This window comes from Fragaria vesca, linkage group LG3 (genome assembly GCF_000184155.1).
Source record: "Fragaria vesca subsp. vesca linkage group LG3, FraVesHawaii_1.0, whole genome shotgun sequence".
NCBI classification, from domain to species: domain Eukaryota; kingdom Viridiplantae; phylum Streptophyta; class Magnoliopsida; order Rosales; family Rosaceae; genus Fragaria; species Fragaria vesca.
This window is the reverse complement of record NC_020493.1, coordinates 1,366,680-1,386,886: the sequence shown is the minus strand read 5'-3', so window position 1 is coordinate 1,386,886 and position 20,207 is coordinate 1,366,680. Positions and strand designations below refer to the sequence as shown.

Sequence of the window (20,207 nt, the reverse complement as noted above, 5' to 3'; positions counted from 1 at the left end):
ACTGCAGTCTGCAGGCCAACACAATATGCATGATCATCTTTTCTTTTGCTGTTAATCCTGTTATGCCTGTGAGACCGGTCTCTGTTGAGACTTAGCCAAGATGAAAAGGAAAGGAAACCCAAGTATTCAGAAGCTGAATGAGTAGAGATGCTTGACTAAAAGATAGCAGCAATCATGTAGTATTGATAATTGGAGCAAGCAAAGACAACATTCAGTAGACTCTTACACAAAGTAGCAATAAGAGAAAGCATGTTCAATCATCCACATATAAGCTAACAAAGCAGTTGATGATTTTTCGTTTCTTCATATATTACATTACATGTTGAATCCTCTGATGCCTCAGGTGGCAAGCAAGCAATTAAGCACCTCGTCGTCTTCAATCTCTAACAAAGATGGTTGATTTGAAAGAGAGCTAGGCAAACACATAACAGAGCATGTGATGGAGACAAAAGACTAAGCAAGGCTAAACATGTAAGTAGTGCAATCCCCAAGGTGGAAAGAAGCATCAGAAAGGGAACCATGGGCTCTCTTGTTGTCATATCCAGGATAGTCATCCTTGCAGAAGGGCACAGATTGGGTTAGAACCAGTCCTCCTATTTTGTGTGCTTTCTTCACTAAATCCCATTTGTTGTAAGGATGGCCTTCTTTGTGAGATATATGAATCTCCCCTCCCTCTTTTTTCAAAAGAAGTTTAGCATTCCTGAGAAAACCCTTCACCAGTCTCTTGTTCAACCTATTGGACACATATTCAATGATCATCAAAAACTATATACTGTCGAAAATTATTAAGGTACAAGGTACAAAGGTAGAGAGTAGACTAGTACTTACTGGATCTGGCAGTAGCTTTCCTCTCTGAAGAGAAAGCCAACATGAGGGAAGTTGTAGACAATTCTATCGAACCTCTGAGTGGAGAGGAAGAAGTGTTGACTCATGGTCTTGGCGTCAACACCGTAAAGCACCAAGCACCCCCTTTCTTCAAGCTCCCTCACATTCGCTATTGCATTACTGTACTTGCTATATATCTTGTCCTGGGAATCGAGAGAAGTGGCGACCATGTTGCGCGCTGATCCGAAGTGGGTGGCCAAAGAAAGAGAGAAGGAGAAGTCCCCTTCTCCAACCAACAATATCCTATGCCTGGATGAGTAGTGCTTTCTCCATTTCTCTTCCGCTTCTGAATCTGATTCCCCTGAAGATTCATCATCATCGTCATCTGTTCCCCTTTCTTCTTCTTCTTCTTCTTCTTCTTCCTCTTCTTTTCGCATCGTCATCTGTTTCTGTTTGTTTACTGATAAGTCCACCGATTTTGTGACTAACAAGGACCAAAACAAGAGGGCACGTCTAAATGCATCCCTCCACTTTCCACAACCTTTTTTTATTTATAGTTCCAGCCTTTTCTTTTCTCGAACAAAGCTATAATTAGTGCATCAATGCTCATATTCTTTCCACTTCCTGCAAATGCTATTCTCTGGTCTTTTTTTTTTTTCCTTTTCCCCGTTCCTTTTCTTGCCTCACAGAATCAATCAGACCTCTCTACAGATTTCAGTTATTTGTCTTGATATTAAAGTCATATCATCCGCGTAACTGCATTTTTTCTATCCACAGCACTAATAAAAGGCGAAAAGCAAACCAGTCGAATTACAATCTTATTTACAATCATAAAAGTCGCCAATTCTTAGGTCATATAGTTTGAAGGACCACTAAAAACATAACAAAAGCATAAGTAGGTCACATGCTGCCTCTACCCTGAAAATCCACAAAGCAGGATCCCTCATATCAGTGCTCCAACTGCATCTAGACGCCTGCATTGGATTACCAGAATACGCGATCAATCATGCTGTATAGGAGCAGCCATATAAGCTCTTTTACGCACAAAATGGAAATTATTACTAATTAGCAGTGCTCTCCACCTATTACAGAAATCAGAAATACTATGCCGACTTTTTAAGCTTAGCTAGCTCACTCAAAACATCATTGACTGGGTCGTCGAGCATGATTCTCCTAGCCTGCAAGAAATGAACCACTAAATATTATCAGCTTCTTTCATTGTTGTAATCAGAATACACTAGCAGCTAGTGACCGGAAAGACAAAGTTATTGAAGGTTAAAGTGACGGCCTCAAATTTAACAAAATGCTTCACTCTGGTGAAATGTGAGCAGAATTGAACAGCCTCAAACAAACATTCCAATAGGCGGAATACTGATGAGTAGAATTCAGTAACTTAACAATTTAATAGAGAAACTGAAAGTCAAAATACTATAATATGCAGTTCCAAAGCAGAATACTTGATACCAACAGAGATTCATAGAATTTGACTCTTAATATGGCAGGTTGAAAACTTTAGGAAAGTTCAAAAGACAAGAAGATGTTTATTTGGGACATCGTATCACATCAAGTCAACACACGAAAAGCAATAACTCATCAAGCTCTAGAAAGTTCCTCTCACACCAAAAACAGTGAACAGCACAAGATCAATAAAAGGAATAAGTGTCCTACTTTTCTAATTAACTTTTCCTAGGTTATTTTCTTCCCTTCTCTAAAGATTACATTGGTTTCCGGATTGAGTCTGGGATGTCTAAAATGAAAGATTCAGTTCCTTTGAATAAAAAAAAAAAAAGGAGAAAGAAGACCAGCATGACAAGTAACTGGCTCAATATTAATTTCATAAAGGGAGAAAGGAATCACCAACTTTACCTGTATAGATACATTTTATATCAATTAATTGATTAAAAAGAAAGGGCAAATCAAATCTAAGCTCTGTAAGTAAAGTAACCCACCACAGCTGATTCAAGTGACTTCCTATATTTGAATCATCCATAAAGCAACTCATATAGCTGAAGATCAATGTATAAATCCGTCCAATATTGCAAGGGTGATTGTATAATTTACCCTCCAAGATCAGGGAAGATTAACCTTCCAATAATAAATTGAAAGTTATGAACTTGCAAGTTCAGTTTGTTTAATTCATATTTATTTATCAAATACCACTTATTTTCATCCTTTACAGCCGCATAAGTAAACCTTTGACAAAAAAGAAAAACACTCTTGAGATATTACTTGCAAGAACTAAACATAAATACATTAATCATCTCATAATAGGAAATACAAAAGTCCAAAGACTCATAATAACTGAAAACAACAATCTTAAACGTTAATTTACCTTCAAGGACGGGAGTAGAGCAAAAACTTCATCAGCAGTTTCTGGATACACATTAGCCATCACACAAATCTGCAGAAGGAAAGAACTAAAGTCATGACCAATGCTTAAATAACAAGGAAGAACACAACTAATAAGGTTGAGATGTAACCTCGCCATCTGTGACACCATATGTTTTGAGATTCCTATGTACCAGTTAAGAGTTCAACAGGAGAGAAATGTATTTATCTACAGACTCCAGACAAAAAACAAGCATATTCAAGCACACCGTACACACAACTAACGCACACACAAAAAAGGTTTTAAAAATGAATCAAGGATACTGAAGAACTTGTCTGACAGACTCAGGATCTGTATAGTTGGTGCTTTTTTCTGTGTACTGCAGTGCCCTATCGAAGGATCTGGAACCAAACAATTAAGCATATTTCATATGAGCACAACATAAATATGACAGCTATAACCAACCATTCTTCTGTTAATTAACTACATTCTTACACAGGGAGTTTAATTGATGGATCTTTGGACAATATGACCATATGGTCCTGAACTCCTTGCAAGATATCCGCAGCCTCACAATCCATCAGACATTTGGCACCCTTTGGCAATTCTACATACAACAACAAACATGACAATATCATAGCCTATAACTGACAAAATACTTCCGATTTGATAAAGAAAGTTGCAAAAGCAAAGACAAGAACGCTATTTGCAAGATTTACTCTAATTGTGTATATGTAATGCAGGACACATGACACTTGGCACACCAAGTTTGAAGGGAAATGGTTTACCATTCTCAAGTTTGAGCTGCAGTGGTTCTTTATCTTTCTTTGCTCCACCATCGGCTTGTCCCCCCTTTCCTGAATTGGCTACAAAATCACAATGATTTTACATCCACACCACTGCATAAATACAGATGGGACTAAATGAAAAATGAAAATACTAAAAAAAAAAAATCAAACCTTTGGTGGAAGCAGCAGCTGAAATATTGAAAATGGAAGAAGATAAGGACATGCATCAGACGGAAATGTGAAATAGATGGGAATAAAGAGGAAAGGTGGAACCTTGAGAAGAAAACTGAACATTTCTGGTCTTCTTGGACTTTGCTGGGCCATCGTCCTTGCCTTTGGGAGTAGCTACAGAAAAAGAAATATGAAATAGAGATTAGTGAGAGAGATTGTTTGAAGGAAGCAAGGAAAGAAGAGAGAGAGAAGCAGACCTTCCTTGAGTGAAGATTTGCCTCCTTTTCCCTTTCCCTTAGGTACAGCAGTGAACCCCTTTCCACCTTTGTCCGACATGGCTAGCTACTCCCTCAAGTTCACTGCAAAACAATGTAAGCTAGATTAGACCCAACAAAATCGAAGAACTGCAATAAAAAGGAAACAAAGAGGGTACCTCACCGGCGCTTGCTCTTCTTTGCTCTCTCACTCTCTCGCTGCTATACCCAGGACACACGACTCACTCTCGTTTGCAGTGTATCAAGCTGATCAAATCAGGGGCAATGGCGTCTTTTCGGAGGAGGATACGATGGACAATTGAAGTAAAAGAGAGGGAGAAACAAGTAATTACGGAAAGCCAAAGGGAGAGAGGCTAAACCCTTTCGCGGCCACTCTGAGTTGATTCTGAAATTGGATCCCCTTTAGATTAGGGGATTTGAGCGATGCTGCATATGCAACAACAACTGCGAATCGGATCGAATTGAATCATGTACGGAAGAGCAGGGCTCGATAGATTCAGGAAAGCGCAGTCCTTGGAGCCCTTCTCGGTGAAGGAAGCTGTTCCTCCGGTGGTGGGGCAGATTGGGGAGGGACAGTCCACATGGCAGCCCCCCGAGTGGGCAACGGAGCCCCGCCCCGGCGTTTATTATCTTCAAGTCTTGAAAGAAGGTCAGCTTGTTGACCGCATTACTCTGGATAAGCGCCGCAACGTCTTCGGCCGCCAGTCTCTTACTTGCGATTATGTGCTTGATCATCAGTCTGTTTCTCGCCAGCATGCTGCTCTTGTTCCTCACAAGAACGGCAGGTCAGTCTCTCTTTCGCATTTAGGATTCCTCATTGATTGTCTCATAGCAAACTAGGAGCTTCACATTCAGGGATCCATCTATACATTTAATGTTGGGATGCTGCCCTCTTGAATCTTATGTTAACATAGTTAATTTTCTCATACTGTTTATGCTTTTAGTTTGCTTTCATGTCATTTACTAGCTTTTATCCTTTCCACAGCATATATGTAATTGATTTGGGATCTGCGCACGGCACTTTTGTTGCCAATGAACGCGTGACTAAAGATACCCCTGTTGAGCTTGAAGTGGGGCAGTCTTTGCGGTTTGCTGCATCGACTAGAACCTATGTCTTAAGAAAGGATGATGCAGCTCTTTTCCCTCGCCCTCCTCTGCCTTCCGAGGTTGACCTGCCTCCACCGCCTGATCCATCTGATGAAGAAGCTGTTGTGGCTTATAATACACTTCTTAATCGTTATGGTCTGACCAAGTTGAGCAAACTGCCCAGGCCCAATGTGCCAGCTAACTCCGCAAACATAAAAGGGGGTGACGACACCCAGCATCTGGAGAGAGCGTCTAAGAGAATTAAGAAGGCAAGAGTATCATTTAGGGATCAAGTTGGAGGAGAGTTGGTTGAAGTTGTTGGTATATCAGATGGTGTGCATGTAGAAACAGAACCTGGTCCAATAGGTGTTAAAGAAGGGCAAAGTCTTGTTGGAAAATATGGATCCCTTGTACAGACTACAGTTATACCCAAAGGGAAGGAGCAATCATCTGCAAGGGAAGCAAATACTTCCCAAAAGGGGATGACTGAAAAATTACAACAGCTCTTAAATAGTGTCAAAACTGCTCCTAAAGGTGGGATATATGATGACCTTTATGGAGATTCTTATTCTGGCAAAATGGGCACTTCCTGGGCATATCCTTCACTTAGTTCTGATGAAAAGCCATCAATTGCAAACTACGGCACCGACTCGGGCCAAGTTGATGATGACGAGGATGATTTATTTGGAGACTGATTGAAGAAAGAACTTGTAGATGGATTGTTTTGTTCTCCTCTTTTTGGGTTTGAGAATGTTTTGGAGGTTGAAAAGCTGTAACCCATGAAAATTGTATGGTCTTGCTTCCCTCGTGGATGGGATTTTTGTTGTAATTCATCAACAAATTTCTTTGTATTGGCATGCTGTGACTCATAATCTCCAAGCCAGTTACTGTCTGAGATTGTGGCCGAAACTGTATAACCATAGACAGAATGGAAAGGCCGTATTTCATGCTGTCAGGTATGTCATTTATCAACTCATTTTCAAACCTAAGATGATTGGTTTATGGTAGTGCAAGTTTGGTGTGAGATGATTTATAGTGTTCATTTTTTCCTTTTCTTGATAATGGTATAGCAAGGGGGTTTGTTAGTATGATGCAGTATCTCCTCGCTTTGTAGGCTTGTCAAACTATAGATTGTTGAACATCTTTAGCATATCTGGCGTTGTTAACATTTAGGTATAGAACATACATGAAGGCAGAATCGGTGTGTGTGGAAAAGAGCTAGGTTGCCGTATTAAATATGTTATGAAACTTCACATGTACTCATGAAATTATTTTGAAAACCGAAGAAAATCCTGAAAGTAGGAGATGTTTTGTGTATGTATGTCAGTATAGGGCACTAACAATATACACACGCACTCAGAATACATGCATGTAGTCTAGTTTAGACATGAAAAAAAAGAAATAACGATTGGTGAAAAGTAAGATGATACTAATAGGAGGAGAATCTGGTAGAGGCATATTTGTCAAAGGAAATATGCATCTTATGACCCTGCGGACTGCTAATTCAAACAAGCACTGTACCCCTAGTGTGGAATGAGGCATGGGCAATGTGGTGTACCCAACTGAACCTGATTGCCAAAATTTGGAAAATCCTTGCTTTTTGGAAAATTCAGTACTAGCTAGGGCCATTGTGATAGAGTAGAGATTGACTAGTACCATATAGGCTATAGCAAGTATATTGAGACTGATTTTACATGACCTGCACATGTAGAATCAGCAGTGAAAAAGTTGACATTATATATTGATTCTGTATTAGTCTCTAGTCGCTTTTCTTCCTTTAGATTTTAAGCATTGTTTCCTGTTATAATCAAATGTTTATGTGCGATATATGGGGTTGCACTTGAACAGTCATACATGCATGCGCTCCTAGTAGAGTATAGGCAAGGCTTATAGAGGGTAGAAAGTTCCTGCAAAGGTTTGGGAACTTTGTGATGATACTATCAACCGTTGAAGCAAGAAACGCTTACGGTGCGTAATTTGCACGTCCACAGTTGGGTACATGACAAAAGAAAAGAGTATGAAAGGCACATTGCAAAGATTAATCAAAGATAATGGACTATGATAACGAAATCTGACCAGTTAATTGTGTTACGTATTCCAATCAAAAACATTAGTGATGATATCATGTTAGACCAGCAGCTTGTCATCGTAATAATAATAATAATATACTTGGATCAATCATGCTATCTCTAAGCAAGTTAATCATGGATCGAATCAAGCTTTGGGCTGCTTGGCTTAGAGTGAGTGAGTGAGCGAGGCAAAGAGGAAGCCAGTGGATCATGTTTCAACACTAAAGGGACTGAAGGGGCTGGGTGGGGAATGCCTGTCTCCAATTTAGGTCGATGATCAATCAAGAGTGATATACACGTTGCACAGAATGGAATGTGCATGTGTAAAACTGAACTCTACAATCTTCTTAGCAATCTTCTTAGCTAGATGGAGGTCGACACTTGAGCCCTTTGTTTTTTTCTTTTTTGAAGAATTCAATGACTTGGAGGGTTGGGAGTTGAGGGAAGGAAAGAAATGGTTGTCTGAGTGCGGCCTTGAAAGGCACCGACAAGGGCATCCCATCAGTGAGTGAGTGTATGAGATGTAAGCAACGTTAGAGGAGAAGACACGTGGGCGACATGCGGATCAAAGGGGGAAGCCAACTCCTTTGAAAGAGAAGAAGAATAAACCCACCTAGTGGGGGGAAGCATGATGAGAGGAACACAATGCAGGAGGATCTTTCTATTCTGGATATCGATATTCACTAACTTGTGGAGAGACTGGAAGGGACTGGACTGGACTGCCTAACCTATAATATAACTAGCAACAGATTCAAAAGGAATGGTCCTACATAATGAGCAAGGAGCACTAGCATTGGTCTTATTTTCCCGGCCACTTACCACTTGCATACTGTATGCCCCTTTCTTTTCCTATTTTCTTTTGGTTTTACTGAATTTTCGATCGAGCTCATTAGCAGTGCAGGTAAACAGGAACTAGTATAGCTAGCAGCCTTGTTTTCAATTGCATCCATCTATTCATGCAGACATGATATATTAATCATATTTGCTTTTCATACATTACCATGTTGACTAATCCCAACCACCCCCACACACTCGATCTCTAGCTTCCTCCCTTCTCCTTGTAGTTTGCTAGCTAGGTATCTCCCTCCCCACAACATCAATCAATTGCTACATCGACCATTTTAATTTCTGTAGTCAGTGCTGTCTCTCACTCATGCGATGCTTGCTATCTCATGCTTTCATTCTAGCCAAAACGTACATATATACTAGTATACAATTGTTAACTCGATCATCAGCTCGATCTCTCTGTCTCCCTGTTTCTCCCTATATATCATTCCATCTCAATCTGCGTTTCCTCTTGAGTGTTATATATATATGCATGCATATCTGCACTGTGTGTGCATGCTTATTAATTGGAACTAAGCCCTCCATCTGACTAGCTAGCTATCTCCTTGTTGCTGGCCGGCATGCCCTCATCAGTTACCAACTAATTACCTTGATCGCTCTTAACTATTAAGTCTGGCATCTGCACTTGCTGTCTGAATTATATATATTGATCCATCAGTGACTTATCACTTGGACTTGAAGTTTAGCTTAGTTATTGCTTTGAGGCCGATCCACTGCCAAATGCTGCTGCTGCTGGCGGCTTGGAATTCAACCACTTCATTTCCTTACTGCCGGTACGTTCTTTCATCCAGGCTTACTTTATTATTCGATCTGCAGACATGCCCTGGTATGGTGGGATTGCTGTCAATTCTATTACCATATGTATATATGCAAGATAGAGATTGACGTGATGATATTTGATTTTCATATCAACATTCTATCTAACTTGCTTATATGTTGTAATTGGTAAATAACCACTACAAAGTAATTAACTAATTCGTAAGCTCGATCATAGAGGCTTGGCTAGCTCTTCGTTCTGTGATACAGATGAAATTGAGAGAGAAAGATTCTGTCCTTAATTTGGTGGCAGCTAGAGGTTAAACATATAATGTCTAAAACATACTGTGAGCTAGCAGACAAGCTTTTTCTGCCATATACATAGAAATCCAGTAAATCAACCAAAAAGTGGAAGAAAAGAAAATTCGAAAAGAATATTATGGACAAAAAGAAATGAACAAAACCTTGTGAAAGTTACGCAGAGGTTCCTTTATGAATGTCAAGAGGGTGCTGCCTGAAATAGCTAAAGAGAGAGCATTTGGTGACCAAAGGCCCTCCTTCACAGATATGCATGTACAATAGGTCGCACTTATACATATATAATGTTCGATCGTGTGTATTACTTAATTCATGATGAGCAAGGCTGACCTAATTCACTTTAATATGACTAGCTTTTCTTTCATAACAACTGATGTGGGATCTAGCTATACCTTTAAGAAAAGTGTGTTGCAAGGCTAGCTTCTGCTGCCAACGTTAGAGTTGATATACATACTATGCATATGGGTGCTGTGTTTCTTTACCACCACTTGTCTGGGAAAGCACTGACCATGCACCAGTAGCCTTATTATTTGAGGTCTTCTACCAATCAAGTGCTGCTTATTAAGATTAAAGGCTTCTGGCAGCTGACATGATGATCATGATCGATATGATCATATCCTCAATTCAAGTATTAGCTCCTCTTTTCATTTCCTTTTTTATTTATGTGTCATAGATGCTTCTTTTAAAAATGCTCTTTTATCTAGGTCGACCATGATTATTTTATGGACTTATAAACATATGAGTGCTATCTTTTAAGGTGGTCTGTAGAATGAGTGCATGGTTCAGTCACCTGCAAATTGATTATCTGCTTTAATTCAGATATTCGTCTGATCCGTTGGTTTTAGTCATTTACTAATATTATTGATGATCCATGAACTCATGAAGTACGTCATGGTTAGTTCATCATGTTATTACCCGGTTAATAAGGTTGGCAAGCCAGCAATATTGCTTGGTTCTTGACTCGTAACGTACGTTTTAGGAGGGGACGTCGGTCAGGATCGGTCCTTGGAATCAATGAGGCTCAACTAATTCAGTTAACCTTTACAGTAACGTCCAAATAAGATTTAATTGAGCAGCTTCATTAGCTAAACGCCCTATTCTTCATCATTGGTTGTATATATCAGCACGCAAATATCTAACTTCCTATTCACAACTGCAGTATAAACTTGCACACTTACTCTCTTTAATATTGATTATTATTTAGGAAAAACTTCATCTCCTCCTGGCTTCCTGTATAACATAAAGAGCTGGCGTGCTGCTGCTAGCCTTGCAGGAACAAGATAGATGATGTTCCTCAACTCTCGACTGAACCTTAGTCCTTCGATTTCAGGTTTTAAGGTGATCGATCAGGTAAGTGCCATGAGCGGCTCCTATCTCTACCACAGAATCAATTCATTCCTAGACTAATGCCGTATAGCCTTTCATTGAATAATCCTGTTTGCATGTACTGATGTAAATGTACATTTTTATTCTTTGCTGCATCTTCTATATCATTATCTAAACCACTTAACTAAAATTTCTGATACGGGAGCTAGCAAATTGGTGAAATGCAAGTCTCCAGGTAAACTTCACTTTATTGGATCCTATATAAACTTCAAATATTGAATAATTTACCTGCTGCGAAATATGACCTTCATGAATAAGGTGATGTACTGATGTATTTAGAATGTTTTCAGAAAAAAGGTCTTGACCAAAATTATTGAGGTGTATAGAATTATAGATAGAAACGTCTGACCAATAAAGTTAATGAGGTGATATATATAGAATATCTTTTCAACAAAATTTGACCTTAATGAGGTGATATTTTTATATACAGAATCTCTTTTTACAAACTTATCTGCATATAAAAATCACGCTCGAGTATGCTAGCTCAGAAAATGTAGTAATACTAGCTTGGATCTTGGTCTTTTTCATTACTGCTATTCTTATGAATCATTCAATTTAGGGTGACTCAATCTCTTTCTGAATTTACAAATCTACCAAACAGCTTACATGCTGCACCCAGTTTTCAAATTTGATGGGACAAGTACTGCTTTGATCATTGGTTAAGAGAAGATATATATACCGATACATTTGAAGATGAAGTTTATGAAAATTGGGACTAAGCCGGACACCTTCTACACTGAACGAGCTACCAGGTACTATAAGCTATATCAATTGTTAGGAGTTACCACTTGATTAATTTGCTTCATAGATGAATATGAAAATACTTTAAAGGTACATAATACGATACATTCTCTCACAGATAGCAGTAATCAAATTGTTAAAAGCAGCCTCTATAGTACTGGATTTTTTGAGTATGGAGCCAGAAGAAACTGATCACCTTTCTAGTATATAGCTCACTATGTATAATTTATCTGCAGGTCTGTAGCTTCAGATGTACCCAGCGACCTTCTCATACAAATCAACAACGTCAGTTATCTTCTCCATAAGGTATGATTTGTGTACATGTCTAGGTGTAGTTATCATCAACTGAAGAATGAGATATGTAGTTAATTGTGGTTCTGTTAGCTGCAGTTTCCATTGCTTCCAAAATGTGGGCTGTTACAGCAGCTTTGCTGTGATTCTGGTGGTCCAGAAAAAGTGAACATAGAGCTTCACGACATTCCTGGAGGCGAAGAAGCTTTTGAGCTGTGTGCTAAGTTCTGTTATGGAATAAAAATAAATCTCAGTGCCTATAACATTGTACCTGCATATTGTGCTGCTAAATTCCTTGGAATGACTGAATCTGTAGAGAAGGGAAATTTTGTCCTAAAACTCGAGGCTTTCCTCAACTCATGCATTCTCGAAGGTTGGAAAGACTCCATCATCACACTACAAAGTACTGTTAAGTTGCCTGACTGGTCTGAGAATCTTGGAATCATCAGAAAGTGCATCGATTCAATTGTTGAAAAAATCCTAACACCCCCACCAAAGGTCATATTTATCTATGTACTATTCTTCTTGATTCTCTTTGAGAAAACTAAGTTTGTTTTTTTTTTCCTTGTTTGCTAAAGCTAATGATTTAATTGCTTATTGATCTGTAAATTCAGGTGACATGGTCCTACACATATACCAGACCTGGTTACAACAAAAAGCATCATCATCCTGTCCCCAAGGATTGGTGGACAGAGGATATATCAGACCTTGATATAGACCTGTTTCGATGCATAGTTACTGCTGTTAGATCAACATATATGCTGCCACCACAGCTCATTGGTGAGGCTTTGCATGTATACGCTTGTCGTTGGCTACCAGACACCACAAACATTAGACCTCCTCTGGATCAAAATAGCGATTCTAATCAGGATGAAACATTAATGGAAAAGAATCGACGGATTGTTGATAACATTGCTAGCATGATTCCTGGAGATCAGGGATCGGTTTCAGTTGGTTTCTTGCTAAGGCTTCTTAATATTGCAAACTATTTAGGTGGAGTGTCTCCGGTGACAAAGACAGAACTCCTGAGGAGATCCAGTTTACAACTTGAAGAGGCGACCGTGAATGACCTGCTTATTCCTTCACACTCACCCACTGACCCTGAATTTTATGATATTGACTTGGTATTGTCACTCTTGCAAAGTTTCTTGATGAGATGGAAAAGACAATCCCCTGCAGCAGCTGCAGAAAACAGCCACCACTTTTTCAGGACAATTAGAAAGGTTGGGAAGATCATTGATTCTTACCTACAAGTCGTCGCAACAGATGCCAACATGCCAGTATCAAAAATGGCAACTCTTGCAGAAGCTTTGCCAGATATTGCTAGGGAAGACCATGATGACATCTACAAGGCTATCAACATTTATCTAAAGGTAAAAATTAAACTCTTTCACCTATTTACCATACATGAACCATGTATATTAAACTAGTTATCAATAAGGATGAATTTGAAATACAATTTGCTCTTAAGCAGGCTATGGGCAGTAGATATGTCCACTGTCTAATTTCATGCATAGTAGAGCAGCTTAATATCATGTTGTGGCTTCTTGATTATATTTATTAAGCAGGAGCATTCTGATCTGAGCAAGGCAGACAAGAAGCGGCTGTGCCGCATTTTAGACTGCCAGAAGTTGTCACCAGAGGTACGTGCTCATGCTGTCAAAAATGAGAGGCTACCATTGAGGATTGTTGTGCAAGTCCTCTTCTTTGAGCAAGAGAGAGGGTCCAACTCTAAGGCAGCAGTGACATCTCATAGACTACCAGACCGGCTGGTGGGGCAACTTTCCAGCTCAGGAAAACAAACATCAACTACTAGCAGATCTGAAGATCATGCAGCTAAGCTAAGAACGGGTGGAGATGATGAAAAACTCAGTATGGGGAAGGGCACGAGAAGAACCAATAATGCAGTTTCTGAAAGCACTAATGCTCTTGGAACGAGAGGTATTTATGAGCAAAGGAAAAGATCAGAAGCAAAGTCTGCAGCGGAAATCAAGGAAAGGAAGGCAGTGAAAAGGGGTGAGATACAAGAAGTGGAAGAAGTAGATTTGGGAAGAGAAATCAGGGAGCTGGGAATAATATCAGCTGGGAGCAAGTTGGACGCTCACAAGATGATAAACAAGGGAAGTAGATCATCAGACCATGGCCGCGACAAAGCCAAAGACAGATAGAAAACTACATATGTATCAACATTGATCTTTCTTCCCTTTATTAATTTGCACATGCATATGAATTTTAGTTTTTTGTTTTTGAAAATGCTCTAGTTCTGGACAATGGTCGCCCTATATTCAATACAGTGTTGTGTGAGTAATGCTGTCGAAAATTCAAAGCATATATATAGCTGTATTGTTAGCCTAACCAGAGATCAACCAACATATGCATATGCCAACTTTGGATCAAGGTACTGCAGCTTCATTCTACTTTCCTGCCAACATCCCACAATCATTATTGGTTGATTTATTCAAGTTCGCTGTGAAACTCACCCCTCACCTATGGAGTCTGTCCCTTCTATATATCATCTCAAAATCAAGCCCAAAGCTTTACTGAAACGGCTTCAATCCTGGATATCTTCACTTTTTAATTAGCTAGTTGGTTGAAAATGGATTTTCAAGGGATATATGGACGAGTAAAGTCATTTTTTTTCTTCCAGATTCCAGAAGTAGCTGTTTAACACAGAAGAGAAAAGGCAAACATAATAATTCTATGATAAAAAGATGTTATTTTAATTATTTCTTTATATACTTCAGTTAACAGAAACTAAGCAATTGCAAAACTTTCTTATACAAGTTTCAACAACCTCATTAAACTACAATTGATACTACCTTTCGAGTTTGAGCTATTCTAAAAGAATGATCATCACTGACAGTCAGAACTGCTGTTTGGCCTGCAATGGCAAGACCAAAAAATGCTAGATTGCCGCTTCTGTATCTACTTTACGGTTTGAGGCTTTTACCTTCACAATCCGATGATCGAAGTTAATGCACATCTGCATCAGTTATTCCTAACAAGGAACTGTCATCTAGGCTTCCAAAACTAGATCAGATTCTTTTTCCAAAAGGCACTAAACAGCGTTTCACCAGTCAAGAATATGCCTGCCTTTTCACTTTGCCATCGGTACACAGACGAGCATCTAAATATATACTAGGACCTTCAAATACACCAAGCCTGTCATATAACTGCTACTGCACCTCTGCATGCCAAAACTGTTAGACGATTTGGATGATAGCAAACCTGACAAGTGTTGCAGTCAAGCTGCTTCTGCCAGGCTTGGCCATAGAAAGATGAATGCCTACAATCCAGAAATGCACCAAATAACCCACTATCTTGTTGTGAACTCCTTCTCAACTACAGCGAAAGAGACCTTTAGGCGATCTTGCAGATTCTTGAGAACATTTTTTGTAATTCTTTTCTGATGCTTGGTGCTTTTGAGCCACTCAATGCCAAAGGATACTTTTACCTGACACCCTGGTGGTGTGTCCTCGATTTGGTATCGGATGTGAACCTGCAAATGATACAATGGGACTGGTCAATGATACAGGAAAGGTGACTTGGAGAAAATTACAACAATTACGAGAAGGACTATTATTCAGAATTCTGCACAAGTTCCAGGTCATTCATACATTGAAATAGTCACCGAGTGGAATTGCATGGAGTGTCATGACCTCTTGAAAAAGCCAACCATTTTTATCAGAAAGGCAGGATTTTTGCTGAGTACTGGTCACCTCTCCTCTATATTGGGAAACACGTTTGTCATATCTGTAATATATTTGCCTCACATACACATCGCCCTTCTCTGATTCCCATGGTGTATGAGAATAGTTAAGACATCCAGCTTTCTCCATAACTCTACGATCCAAATCACCTCCACCAAATAGCTCTACGAAGAAATTCGCCTAAAATTGCAAACAAAATTTGATGGTCAACAAAGGCATAAGTTCGGAAACTGTACAAACTAAAATAATTGAACCACCATGTGTATTGTCATCAGTACCACACACGGGACATAAATGATCAAGATTGAAACTGTAGTTTAACTAACTAGGCAGAACGTGAAAACAAACTGAGGTGCAGATAGTTTCATAATTCTAAAGGAGATGCAGATTTACTGCAGCTCCGAAAACAACATACGTGATTATTTGTACTGAAATAGGAAGGAAAGAAAAGCAACAAAAGGTGATATGTATGGTACAAAGAGAAAGTGCTCACAGGAACTGCATGTGAGGATGAATGAACCTCAGACATGCTGACATCATCAAGGCCCAAGAAAGACCCACTCTCATCAGTTTGGAGGCTCTTGACTTCCGATTCTTCTTCTATTATTTGCACCTTCTGCTCGGGACTCAAAGATCTAGCCTTCCATAGGGCCATAATTGTCCTATTCAGAAACATGAACCATGTCAATGCATGCATCAGTGATTGGAAAGTGAAAACGTCAGCTGCAATGAGATTTTCATCTCAATAAGCAGAAAAAAGAGCACAATTGACAGAGATCTAACAAACCAAATAATAGAAGACAGGAAAAGCTCCTAAGGATTAATGAAACTTTCAAATCTCAATAAGTGATGCCATGATATTCTAGGATGTCCATTCTGTACCTGTTTGCTACATTGAAGGATACAAAAGACTGAAAGTGGAACTTCAGCCTGCCTTCCTCATCCTGTGTCTTTGCACCATGCCTTGCATCCATACCTCTACCTTGCCGCAGAGTCATAACTATAGTTGGACTACCCATAGATGACAGAGTTGGAGGAACAATATGAATATCTTCTATATCCTCCCAGAGGAAAAAAAACTTTGTCTTGCGACCAAATAAATTTGCATGGAACCCAATTATTCTCGCAGAAAGAAACAGGCGGCCCTGGACAGGAAAAACTGTTATTAAGGATTCAGATTATGAAGCATATAACAGCTCATGAGCAGAGAGAAAGATTATTTATCAAGCTATAGCTAAAAAAGAATGAAAAGTAAAACTGTAAGATTAAGGCCATTAAGAAATCAGCATATAGTACAGCAATATTAAAGGCACCTGCAGGGGCATTTTTCGTTTCAAGTGACATGTGAAGTCATTGATAAGAAATTCCTCTGGTGGAAGGCCAAAGAGTTTTTGGAATGCTGAATTAGTTTGTGGAGAACGTACAGTAATCTGCAATAGTTTTCACTAAACTGATGAGTAAGAATACAAAACGAGTGTAAAGCACCACTATTAAGGTACAGAAGAAAAAACACATTGATAATGTAAATTTCAATAGTATTGAACATCCGTACCTTCTTTCCGACCTCCTTCTCCATCTTATTTATAAAGTGATTAACAACATTGCCTCCTCTTGTATTGTTTAAGAAAATTCTCAAGTGTAGTTTTGACTGACAAGCCTGAGCTAACTTTCCTTGAAGAGGAATCCACAAATCAGCTAAATCTGATATATTGGTTTTCACAAAATTGATTTCAGCATGGCCCAGAGAGGTAGCTTCATCGAAAGGACCATCAAAATCATAAATTTCCACATCCAGCACAGAAGGAGGCTCATCCATTGCATCAAACTCAAATATTTCTGTGGAAACCAACAAAGATCTGTTACATTCTTGTAAAATGTTGAAATATATAATGTGTCTGTCTAACACTTTTCAAATCACGTTTGTTGTAAAACAGTTACTAAAAATGGCTTTAGAAGTTTAAAATCAAATAAGATATACAAAAGAGAACCCAATCAAGAAGAAATAAAAATCACCATTCCACATTGGGTCACATTTTTGGAACTTGATTGAGCTAGTTCTAGTTTTTCCATTGCAAGAAAACACCACATATGGATCAGAGAACCCGGTTGAATCAACAGCTGCTATATTACTTCCTTCAATCAAGGCAACAGTTAGCAACCAACCATCTCCTCGAGCTTTGACTCCATGATCACTGCCTGTTATCAGATACAAAGAAGCTGGAATCAATGAGATGATTACACCAACATAAAAAGGAAGTTGGGTCTTAAAGATTTGAAACAGTTCAGGATATGCATATTTAGTCTGCACTCCTAAAAGAGGAAAACGAAAAAGGATGAGCAAGACAAAGCAGGAATCAACTGAAACAAAAAGACAAATGCACTTCTTGATTGAAAAAATGCAGAAACTTGATGAGCAGTATAAAACAAAAAAAAACCTGGCTGTCTAGCTAGAGGAATAGAAATTTCCAATCTATCCAACACACTCCGAATATAGGAACAATAAAAGTTCATTATGTAATATAGAAACATCATGATCAGCCAGAGAAAGGTAAATAACTATGCAGGCTAAGACTTTGATTAAATAAGAAAGAGCAACTACTGAAATGTGATGTTACCTTTCTGCACTCTGGCCTGCATAAAGCGGGAGATCAAACCCAGCACACGTTCTCCTTGAAGTGCCAGGACACCACAAACAATGAATTCACCAAGTGAATCTGGCAAGTCAAGCCCAACAAACTCCAGGCCTTGAATAGTGCTGGGTGTAGCCAGCCAGATGTGTACCATCATATAAAATCCTATGAAAAATGTGGAGACCACAGTGAAATTAGCAAAATATTGTACTGCCAGCTTCCAATCAGACTGAGGTTCAGCCTGCAGTGATGCCAAAACCTGGTCCTTATTGGATCCAAGGTCTTTTGAATCAGCTGGCTTAACGTTCTGCGATAATAAAGTTGCATACTGCTCATAACTGTCCTTTAAACCTTGCCTAGCTCCATTTTCTATCATTCCTTTCATCATGGTGCTCTGCAGGAAATTCATCCGCCACGATATTACAAAGCGTGTACATTGTTCTCCTGATGGCAGCTCAGGCCCAGGTGTGATGCAGAAGAGCAACTCCGTCCTAAAAGTTTTCCCATATGGAACATCAGGAGTGCTTACACTAGCTAAAACTGCAAAAACCTTGCCGTCGGCTTTGAGATATTGTTGGTCCTCGGTTGCTTTGCAAGCCTTGACTAATTTGCTAGCTGCCTTAACATAAGTAACCACTCTTTTCAAGCAGTCATTTTCAAATTTCCAGGGTCCTTGTTCCAGCTCTGTAGTTCCATGCACATCCGCTAGCGCCTTTGGAAAAGTAGAATCTGGCGAAAAGATCAAAGTGTTGAGGTGCTTGGGTTCAGTTACATACATTTGATCCAGAAGCACTCCTCCTGGTAGGTTCTCAGGGGTTTCAGCAGGCTGCTCTCGTGACTGCATTGTCTTCATCAGTTCATCAAAAGGAACAGAAGCGGAGTGATCCTCGGAAGTGGCCTCAGCAATGTCGACAAGCTCAGTCAAGTCAGTTTTGCTAGAATGGGTTGAAGATATCGCAGGTACATCAGGATTTTTATTGAACATCTGAACAAGTCGACCAGCAAGGGATTTCTGGGCAAGACTCTTTTCCTTTTCCTCCTTGTCGTCCAGCTTGCCTCTCTGAGGGGAAGCCGTTTCGGATACGAAAGACCTCGAGGGTGATTCAGCGCCGACGTCACTGTCCCTCCTAAAATGATCACCCTCAGAAGCCGAATCGGAGAAGGCATTGTTGGTAATGAAAGATATATTAAGAAGAATCTCGCCTAATGAAACAAAGAGCATAATGATTTAGTAAACTAGGTAGAAATTGGAACAAATGGGAGGCAAGAGTGAAAGTAACGCACCGCAATCTTTGTGCTTGGGCTTCTTGCTCTTGGGCTGGAGAGGGTGCCAACAAGTATCGAGGCATTTGTTGTGGGAATCGAAGACTTGGGAGACGGGGAATTTGACGCAGCCGACGAAGTCGTCGTTGAAGTACTTGTCCTCGTCCAGAACAGAGATGAGGAGCTCGTCGCTGAGGTCGTCGACTCGGAACGCAAACTCTTCTCCCCAATAGGGGTTTAAGGTCTTCTTCACCACTTTGGTCTTGAACTTCTGCTTTCCCAGCTTCACCTTCACGTACGGATCACTCAGGCCGTTGAGATCCATTGCCGGAAGATCCCGGGCCCCCATCACTTGCACCACCAGCTTCATTGTTGCGGATAAGATCAAAGATTGAGATTTTGATTACAAAATTAGAAATGAAATGGCACGAAATGATCATGAGATTGACAATGCCGGCGATAATGGGGGATGAACCAGAAATAAAAACGGAATGAATGAATGAGATCCCAGATTATCCAAATTGGAAAACAAACAAGGAGGATTATGGAGATAATAATGTCAATCAATCCAAAATGGAAAAACTGAGACAGCAAAGGATGTTGCTTTCTTTGGTATAAGAAAAGATGATGATGATGATCATGTTCCGAGTTGAAAACGTGAAATCAATAAAAAGCTGGGAGACTTTTCCTTTCCTTTTCCTTTTTTTTTTTTTTTTTTTTTTT

At 39.5% G+C, this 20,207-nt stretch overlaps 5 protein-coding genes across 5 annotated transcripts; 2 read left to right on the top strand and 3 right to left on the bottom strand.

Moving 5' to 3' along the window:
* Positions 1–139: 139 nt before the first annotated feature.
* LOC101305828 (uncharacterized protein At4g26485-like) lies at positions 140–1,348 on the bottom strand. The gene is made up of 2 exons (XM_004293369.1): positions 829–1,348; positions 140–733 (listed from the first exon to the last, which is right to left on the bottom strand). The coding sequence occupies exons 1-2, from the start codon at positions 1,266–1,268 to the stop codon at positions 454–456; spliced, it is 720 nt and encodes a 239-aa protein (XP_004293417.1). The 5' UTR covers positions 1,269–1,348; the 3' UTR covers positions 140–453.
* Positions 1,349–1,573: 225 nt separating this feature from the next.
* LOC101305540 lies at positions 1,574–4,990 on the bottom strand. Its single transcript, XM_004293368.1, has 11 exons — positions 4,552–4,990; positions 4,371–4,472; positions 4,216–4,287; positions 4,114–4,131; positions 3,943–4,020; positions 3,650–3,761; positions 3,478–3,555; positions 3,306–3,339; positions 3,158–3,226; positions 1,961–2,003; positions 1,574–1,799 (listed from the first exon to the last, which is right to left on the bottom strand). The coding sequence occupies exons 2-11, from the start codon at positions 4,447–4,449 to the stop codon at positions 1,792–1,794; spliced, it is 591 nt and encodes a 196-aa protein (XP_004293416.1). The 5' UTR covers positions 4,450–4,472; positions 4,552–4,990; the 3' UTR covers positions 1,574–1,791.
* On the top strand, positions 4,583–7,321 carry LOC101305246 (nuclear inhibitor of protein phosphatase 1-like). The gene is made up of 2 exons (XM_004293367.1): positions 4,583–5,173; positions 5,374–7,321. Exons 1-2 carry the CDS (start codon positions 4,857–4,859, stop codon positions 6,167–6,169), a joined length of 1,113 nt encoding a protein of 370 aa, XP_004293415.1. The 5' UTR covers positions 4,583–4,856; the 3' UTR covers positions 6,170–7,321.
* Positions 7,322–11,335: 4,014 nt separating this feature from the next.
* Positions 11,336–14,049, top strand: LOC101304946 (BTB/POZ domain-containing protein At5g47800-like). The gene is made up of 5 exons (XM_004293366.1): positions 11,336–11,601; positions 11,827–11,896; positions 11,981–12,379; positions 12,496–13,254; positions 13,450–14,049. Exons 1-5 carry the CDS (start codon positions 11,543–11,545, stop codon positions 14,047–14,049), a joined length of 1,887 nt encoding a protein of 628 aa, XP_004293414.1. The 5' UTR covers positions 11,336–11,542.
* Positions 14,050–14,579: 530 nt separating this feature from the next.
* Positions 14,580–20,009, bottom strand: LOC101304655 (C2 and GRAM domain-containing protein At1g03370-like). Its single transcript, XM_004293365.1, has 9 exons — positions 19,506–20,009; positions 18,207–19,424; positions 17,605–17,787; positions 17,144–17,427; positions 16,905–17,021; positions 16,474–16,736; positions 16,085–16,253; positions 15,499–15,771; positions 14,580–15,380 (listed from the first exon to the last, which is right to left on the bottom strand). The coding sequence occupies exons 1-9, from the start codon at positions 19,852–19,854 to the stop codon at positions 15,198–15,200; spliced, it is 3,039 nt and encodes a 1,012-aa protein (XP_004293413.1). The 5' UTR covers positions 19,855–20,009; the 3' UTR covers positions 14,580–15,197.
* Positions 20,010–20,207: the final 198 nt, after the last annotated feature.

Coding starts and splice junctions, on each gene's coding strand:
- LOC101305828 (XM_004293369.1), bottom strand. CDS start 1,268: ATGACGATGCGAAAAGAAGAGGAAGAAGAAGAAGAAGAAGAAGAAGAA. Junction 734..828: donor GAAAGCTACTGCCAGATCCA/GTAAGTACTAGT, acceptor TGTGTCCAATAG/GTTGAACAAGAGACTGGTGA.
- LOC101305540 (XM_004293368.1), bottom strand. CDS start 4,449: ATGTCGGACAAAGGTGGAAAGGGGTTCACTGCTGTACCTAAGGGAAAG. Junction 3,762..3,942: donor GCAGCTCAAACTTGAGAATG/GTAAACCATTTC, acceptor TGTTGTATGTAG/AATTGCCAAAGGGTGCCAAA. Junction 3,556..3,649: donor CCATCAATTAAACTCCCTGT/GTAAGAATGTAG, acceptor GTTTGGTTCCAG/ATCCTTCGATAGGGCACTGC.
- LOC101305246 (XM_004293367.1), top strand. CDS start 4,857: ATGTACGGAAGAGCAGGGCTCGATAGATTCAGGAAAGCGCAGTCCTTG. Junction 5,174..5,373: donor GTTCCTCACAAGAACGGCAG/GTCAGTCTCTCT, acceptor TCCTTTCCACAG/CATATATGTAATTGATTTGG.
- LOC101304946 (XM_004293366.1), top strand. CDS start 11,543: ATGAAGTTTATGAAAATTGGGACTAAGCCGGACACCTTCTACACTGAA. Junction 11,897..11,980: donor TCAGTTATCTTCTCCATAAG/GTATGATTTGTG, acceptor TGTTAGCTGCAG/TTTCCATTGCTTCCAAAATG. Junction 13,255..13,449: donor CTATCAACATTTATCTAAAG/GTAAAAATTAAA, acceptor TTTATTAAGCAG/GAGCATTCTGATCTGAGCAA.
- LOC101304655 (XM_004293365.1), bottom strand. CDS start 19,854: ATGAAGCTGGTGGTGCAAGTGATGGGGGCCCGGGATCTTCCGGCAATG. Junction 19,425..19,505: donor GCCCAAGCACAAAGATTGCG/GTGCGTTACTTT, acceptor TTGTTTCATTAG/GCGAGATTCTTCTTAATATA. Junction 16,737..16,904: donor AACGAAAAATGCCCCTGCAG/GTGCCTTTAATA, acceptor TTTCCTGTCCAG/GGCCGCCTGTTTCTTTCTGC.